Source organism: Leuciscus leuciscus (assembly GCF_965113295.1).
Source record: "Leuciscus leuciscus genome assembly, chromosome: 2".
NCBI lineage: Eukaryota > Metazoa > Chordata > Actinopteri > Cypriniformes > Leuciscidae > Leuciscus > Leuciscus leuciscus.
Genome location: NC_138726.1, coordinates 11,108,113 through 11,115,777, shown reverse-complemented (window position 1 = coordinate 11,115,777; position 7,665 = coordinate 11,108,113). Strand labels below are relative to the sequence as shown.

Below are 7,665 nucleotides of genomic sequence, written 5' to 3'. Positions count from 1 at the left end.
GCTTTGCATTCTGTGACAGTTGAGCTAAATAATAAAGATGGCGTCTGAAAGTTGTGGATGGTGGTCAGTTTGTGTGTAAATGTACATTTTGGACCAACATTTTCCACTTTTGATGTCATTTCTAGCGATACATTTTTATTGTTGTAATCAAATATTTGCTTAGTTTTCACCAAAGCTCACTCTTTTGCTGTAGATCATTAAACCGCTATGCTGTCTCAGAAGTCTGTCCGAAATCAGTTTCGTGAGGTACCTTCGTTCTTAAGGCAGCGAGGCAACAACAGCTGCCTAAGTTTTCAGAAGCAGCCCAAGTGATCAAGGGCTTAGGGCGTTCCATTGCAAGGATTCCTTAAGTAGTGGGCACTCGTGCAATGTAAGCTCATCTAGTCATCCTACTACCTGCCCTCTAGATCCCATCCCCTCACACCTTCTACAAGCCATCTCACCTACACTTTTACCAGCTCTCACACACATCATCAACACATCTCTCTGCATACTGCCAATTTCCCCACCGCATTCAAGCAGGCTCGGCCCCACTGCTTAAAAAACCCACATTAAACACGTCACTTGTGGATAGTTACAGACCTGTCGCTCTCTTAGCATTCATAGCGAAAACACTTAAATGAGGTGTTACAACCAGGTGTTTTCAATCAATCTTTCATCTCACAGAATAACCAGCTGGATGTCAACCAAACTGGTTTCAAGAACTGCCATTCAACCGAGACTGCATTACTGTCGGTCACTGGATGGCGAAAGCTTATTCCAAATCTTCAGTTCTCATTCTCCTGGATCTCTCTGCTGCCTTTGACACTGTGAATCATCAGATCCTTCTGTCCACCCTCTCATCACTGGGCATCGCAGGAACTCCACTTCGCTGGTTTGAATCCTATCTCACATGTAGGTGTTTCAGGGATGCCTGGAAAGGAGAGCACATCAACTGATCACCGGGGTTCCTCAGGGTTCATTTCTTGGACCCCTCTTCTTCTCCATACACACTACATCACTGGGACCCATCATACAGGCACATGATCTCTCCTACCATTGCTATGCTGATGACACACAGCTCTACCTTTCATTTCAGCCAGATGATCCCACTGTAGCTGCATGAATCTTAAGCTGTCTGGAGGACATCTTGCCATAGATGAAGGAACGTCACCTGCAGCTCAACCAGGCAAAGACTGAGGTTCTGGTCTTCCCTGCCAATCCGACTCTACAGTACAATTTCACCATCCAGCTAGGTTCATCATCAATTACCAAATCAAGTCGGCTAGAAAACTTGGAGTAATCTTTGAAGACCACATTGCAAAGACAGCTCGGTCATGCAGGTTTGCACTACACAACATCAGGTAGATCAAGAAGGCCTTTCCTAACAGCATGCAACACAACTTCTTGCCTTTGATATTCCACAATCCAGTGGAATCCAGTTTCCATCCAGTGACAGTTGAGCTAAAAAATAAAGATGGCATCTGAAAGTTGTGATTGGTCAGTCTGTGTGTAAATGTATGTTTCTGACCAGTGATTTAAAGATTAGTATTGCAGTAATTACCCAGACAGTAACATAGTGTCGGCCCAGATCCGGGCCACATCTGGTACATGTGATTTCCACGTGGGATCTGGACCGACACTATGTTGCTGTCTGGGTAAATATTTGCTTAGTTATCACCAAAACTCTGTTTTGTTGTAAATCATTAAACCTTTATGCTGCCTCAGAAGTCTGTCTGAAATCAAATCAGTTTCGTAAGGTATACCTTCATGCGCAAATGCTGCCCACAAAGTGATAAGGCAGAGAGGCAACAAGTCAGCCGCCTTTCAGACGCAGCCCTAGAAAGCTACAGGCTGGTCAGTTTGATCACGGATGGAGCTAAACTCTGCAGGAAAGTGGATCTCGATGGCCAGAGTTGCCCACTCCTGCTGTAAAGCCTTCTTCACGCTCTACACATGCAGCTGGTTCTCACGTCGCTTGCAGGAAATTGTGCATTATTAGAATGTTATTGGGAAACCTCAAATACAGCAATCAATGACAGCATTGTTTTCAGAAAAGGACTTAAAAGGATCATGTTCAATGCTGTAACTCAATTACAATGAAGTCAGACAGAAAATACAGTTTGGGATGAACATTAACAAAGAAAGGCACTGATTTCTAGAGTAGGGAAAAGCTCATGCACTCTTCTCCTGAAAAAGCTAATGTCATTCAGGCATGCAGGCATCGCAAAACTAAAAATTTACAGACAATCAAGTGTTCTTATTAGACAGTATATAGAACCCAAAACAATAAACATTATTTGCATATTCTGAATAAATAAGAAAAATGTAGGATCAAAAAAAAAAAAAAAAAAAAGAGATGCATCAAAAATGCCCATTTGTACGGAGCCCCTAAAGGGACATGGTGAAGGGGAAAAAATATGAGATGGAGGAAAAAATATTTGTCAATGCTTTTGTGTTTGAAAAAAATCAACTTTGCTTTCCCTCGCAAAAACGTTTGTTCAGCTGCAAAGCGCAAAGAGCTCAAAAGATTTTCTTGGGGGAACGCAAAAGCACTGACTTATTTTAATTTAATCTTTTATTTATTTATTTTTTTACCACCATGCAACTTTAGGGGCTCCGTAACTTATGAAATATCTACACACATTTTAAATACAAATCAGTTTAATAATTTATTTTCTACAAAGCCCCAAAAGGGACAAAAAGCATTGACAATTTTTCCCCTTCCATCTCATATTTTTTTCCTTTACCATGTCCCTTTAGGGGCTCCATACTTTTCAACCCGATGTCTGGACTGGCCTCTATTTATACAAAGTTATAAAACTCTTCTTATTATCTCTGTCATTCTCTGGTATACAGGTTATCTTTAGACTTCCATTAAAGCTGCGTGATCACTTGTCAAACTTTGAGAATTATTGTGTGGTAAATGCTCCGCGTGACTAACCAAAATGCATGTTGAAGGAAACATTTGCATCCAAGGATTCAGCTTAGATTAGTATACTAGTTGTGATTATGATTGTAGCCTAATGGAAGCTTGTTGCAACTGGGCCCATGTGTTTCTAAAGACAGCATTAGAATATTAGAACGATATTGGAAAATCTAAATATTGACAGTTTATTTTGGCGGTATGTTATCGTGTAATTATCCAATTTTTCTCTAAGTATGTTGTCAGCCACGTTATGCTGCAACTGAAGTCACTTACCACTAGGTGGCGGCGGTGGAGAACATTATAACTCTCTTGTTGACTACATTTATAATTGATTTGTTTTTATGATTTGCCCACAGTTAAATCATATTCTATAAAAATTCAGTGGGGGGTAATACGTTTTAACATCCTGAAATCAACTGAAGATGCTAATAGACAATATACAATGCACTGAAAGACACAAGACATTTCTTTGACATTAACAGAGCTCTTTTGAAGACACAAATACTGATGGTCAAACAGAATAAAAACTCTGAGTAAAAACACAGGCTACTGTACGGCTACAGGCAGCCTGACGCGCTTATAAATAAACCCACACAGCAAGATGCTTTGAGAACAGTGATACAGTGTTAGAAACATGTAAACATAATGTGACATTTTCCACAAGGACTTTAACTAAGATACATATAAGCAGCATTACTTTGTAACAGTGTTTCCTAAGACAAATACAACATGTGTGCTTTGATTCGCTTCCAAATCTATAATATAACATCTTGTTCTAGTTGGCAAATGATTCTGAAAAAAAAAACAAGAAAAAAAAAAACTGTAAAGATCTATTTTAAATATATTTTAGAAAACAAACATCTTTATTTTAATCTTTCCACCTGTTTTGGCTGGACCCGCTGTTGTAATAAGAACATTCTGGAATGATTCTGTAGAAATTTAAAGGCTGCAGATTCACATGTTTGTACTTATGGAAAGAAAGAAGGCAAGAAGTATGAATTATTACTGATTGTTGTGCTTAAGAACACCATGAATCTGTGTTGTGTGATGAATTTGTACTATGTACCTTTATGTGTGACACATTAGTAACTTAAATGAATTAATGTGACGATGAGTGTTAAACCATGAGGGCCAAATGGTTGTTCAATCAATGAGTAATCATTGTAATTGTCTGTCAAATATTCTTTGTAAATTCTTGCAATTTATGAATGGAGGGCAAATGTATGAAATGTACCTCTAGATGTAAAATGGCTTCTATTCATTTTCAATTTTCAGAAAAAGCTGATTTATGAATCTATAGAATGGATAAAATAAATAAATAAATAAATAAAATTATATTTTTTATCATAAATAAAAAAGGTAATTTTTCAATTGCACGTTTATATCTCACAATTCTGACTTTATTATTTACAACTGTTGGGTTCCGTAAGTAAAACTCCATTCATATTCTCCATAGGGAAATTGATTTTTAATGATAACTTTTAAAGAGACCTACTGTGAGCTACGAGGTTGTAAATCAATATTATTTGTGTCAGCCTGGATTATTTCAACTTATTTTTTAAAATAATATTGTTTAACAGTGGAATTTGTGGTGAAAACTACATTATCCATGATGCTGAACAGAAAATTCCACTAATCAGAGATCAAAAGAATCAGAAGAGCTCTTTAGCTCCGCCCACTCCCATGAAGCACAGCCTCTTAAAATACATCAATTGTTCTTTATATATATATATATATATATATATATATATATATATATATATATATATATATATATATATATATATATGCATATTTTGCAATAAACTGAAATTATGCTATTGCTATGATTCATGGTTCTTTTCAGTCAGATTTGTGAGATAAAAAGTCACAATTACCTTTTTATTTAATTTTTTTGGTGGAAACAGGCTTTTCATAAATTGCTGTACACTAAATGAAGGTATAATTTTATATTATAAAAAAAAGTAATTTTTCTTTGATATTAAAAATGCTGTAAATTTTGGTTTATGGGTGAATCACTGCTAGTAATCAGACGTGTCTCATCGAGGACTTCGGAGTTTGTGGAGTATAAAGGTGGTTATATGAGCTGGCCCGCCAACAGAGTCCATTCAGATGTTAAATGACGTTCTCAAAAAGCTGCATTGATCTCATGATGTTCTCATCCTGTGGGGAGCAAATGGACACAGGTAAACACTTTAATAATGGACAGTCCTCAGGATGACACTCTGCTGCAGGCTCAATGAATAAGAAGCTTTTCTCTTTACTCAAGAAAAACCTATTGTAAATGTTTTCAAGAAAGGCATTCATGCAGAACATCACACTCATACCAAAAATAGGCTTACATTTTGACAGCAGTCTATAAATTCATCTATAGTGACCACTCCATCCCTGTTTTTGTCCATTTTCTGTCAAGACACAAAAAGGGTCACAAGGTCAATGTGCTCATTTGAGCTTGCTCATAGTTGCTTAGAATTACATCTAGACAATCTATGATGACATTAGCAGAAACTAGATCTGTAATATTACTGTGATGCATAACAAGACATAGATAGGAAAACATTCTGGAAATGTACTTGCTTTACCAGTAAATACTGCGGTGAAGTACTATTCAGTCCCACTTTATATTAAGTGTCTTAAACTGTACATACACAAATGTAATATATAATACACAGTATATATATGTACATGGCCGAATCACAGCTGTGCTGATATACAGCCATATCACACTGCTCCTCGTGTGATATAAAGTATATAGCCTATATATATACAGTATATATATATTACACCTAATATAAAGTGTGAGCCTATTTTCTATTTGAAAAACAATCAAGATGGAATAAATTAGATATGGAATATACTGAAAATATTCAATCTCACCTGGAAAAATATCTCCACATGCTGTCGTGGAGTTTCCTCTTTAAGTGTGGGATATGTGCATCTTCCCATCATGTCATAGATAGACTTTATGATATCTAACATTTCCTGTGAATACCAAACAATAGACAGGCATGTTGTTTGTTGGTGTTTTTACATAATCGCTTGTCATGTGAGTGATTTTCTGACAACACTTTGTAATAAGATTTAATTAGTTTATGCATCTTCATGAACCAACAATAAACTGGAAAAATCGTGGTGTAGAAACATTTCCACTCAGAAATTGCTTCTATTTCACAAACAATTACAAAGAAATTGCTAGAAAAACTTAATTAAATCTGAGTATTAGTACAATAATTTTTACAGTGTGCAAAATATTACAGCATTTATTAATCTAGGTCATAATAGTTCCCTTTCTGTCACTCACTTTGACGTTGTTTCGAGTTAGAGACAAACACCTCTGACGTATTTTTTAGAAAAGGCCAATGGAATTGGCGTGTGGAATTTGCATCTCTGGCCACGCCCCTGGACATATGGATGACTCGTCTGTGCTTCCACCTTCGGGTGTGACAGTACAGTCTGAGGCTGACGCAGTTGGTAGCCGTGCTTTCATGGGCCGCCGCGAGCATTGGGCTCAAGTGGACTCCTCCACTGGTGTGGACTGTGAAAACTGAGGTATTTGAAAATGATGACGCATGTTTAATCGTGTGATGCATATTGAACCCAAAGATATTCATGTTTATACCGGTATTGTGCCTGTTAAGTGCTATTCACTTTATAGTCCCTTTCAGGATGTCCCTTTCTCCTCGCCTCTTCACGGAGGTCGCAGAGGCTGCCCTTGCCTCGCTAAGGGAAGTGTGTATTTGCATACTTTTCCCTAAACGACTTGCTAATCCTAGCCCACTCGCGAGAGTTGTTGTGTGCACACAGGGACCTGGTCCTAGATCACCTAGCCTGATTGGGACTTCGGGTCAACTGGGAAAAGAGCAAGCTCTCCCCAGTGCAGAGCATTTCTTTTTTTTGGTGTGGAGTTGGACTCGCCATGGCAGCACGTCTTTCAAAAGACCGTGAACAGTCAGTGCTGAACTGCTTGAAACTGTTCAAGCACAATAGCGGGTAACCACGACAAAATGGGTGGCAGGTCTTTGGGGAAGCATAACCTTGTTAGCTTCCTGTGAGGTGCACAGAGGTTGAATCCTACAAGACCTTGCCTTATCCTCTCTTGGATCTTTCTCTGGTCCTACACTCCCTCCTGATGAGTAAGATGAGAGCTTGTCTTTGTTGTGTCCGGTGCTCGCTTTTCACATATACCTGGACTGCGTGCAGAGCTTCAGGAAATATTAGCAGCTATTTGTCTGCTTTGGAAGCCAGCAGAAGGGGAAGTCTGTCTCCAAACAGAGACTGGCCCATTGGATCATGGACACCATACTCCGGGCTTATCAGACCCAATGTGTACCATGCCCATTGGGAGTAAGAGCTCACTCCACTTGGAGTATCACAGCCACGTCAGCTTGGTGAACGGTGCTCTGCAGGCTGGGCTACACCCAACACCTTCGCAAGATTTATAATCTCTGTATGGAACCAGTTTCTTCTCGAGTCTTAGGTAACAACAGGTAAAATTCGGGCAACTGGTCCAGTTAGAGTTTCTCTTGAATGGTGAACCCTGGGCCACGCTTCTCCATCATTAGGCACTGTTACGGTAGATGAGTTCGGTGGAGGACATCACTACCAGGCCCATTACTCGTGGTATGCCCATTTTCAGATGAGCCCTTGTAATCTGGCTAGTGCTCGGTATGTAGTGGTTCCGTAACAGTGACCCCATACAATATATTCTTTCACTGTTCAGTTTACCTGTCGGTGAAGCCAGTGTCTTCCCCTGGACG

General features: G+C 38.8%; 1 protein-coding gene across 8 annotated transcripts in view; it reads right to left on the bottom strand.

The window, feature by feature from the left end:
• Positions 1 to 4,649: 4,649 nt before the first annotated feature.
• Positions 4,650 to 7,665, bottom strand: part of kcnip4a (potassium voltage-gated channel interacting protein 4a) — a 218,301-nt gene continuing 215,285 nt past the window's right edge. For all 8 annotated transcript variants that reach the window (XM_082161739.1, XM_082161743.1, XM_082161740.1 and 5 more), the window contains 3 exons: positions 5,786 to 5,890; positions 5,251 to 5,313; positions 4,650 to 5,071 (listed from right to left, as the gene is read on the bottom strand). In XM_082161739.1, coding sequence (XP_082017865.1) covers positions 5,024 to 5,071; positions 5,251 to 5,313; positions 5,786 to 5,890 — 216 coding nt within the window. In that variant the 3' untranslated portion in view covers positions 4,650 to 5,023. The remainder of the gene's footprint in view (positions 5,072 to 5,250; positions 5,314 to 5,785; positions 5,891 to 7,665) is intronic.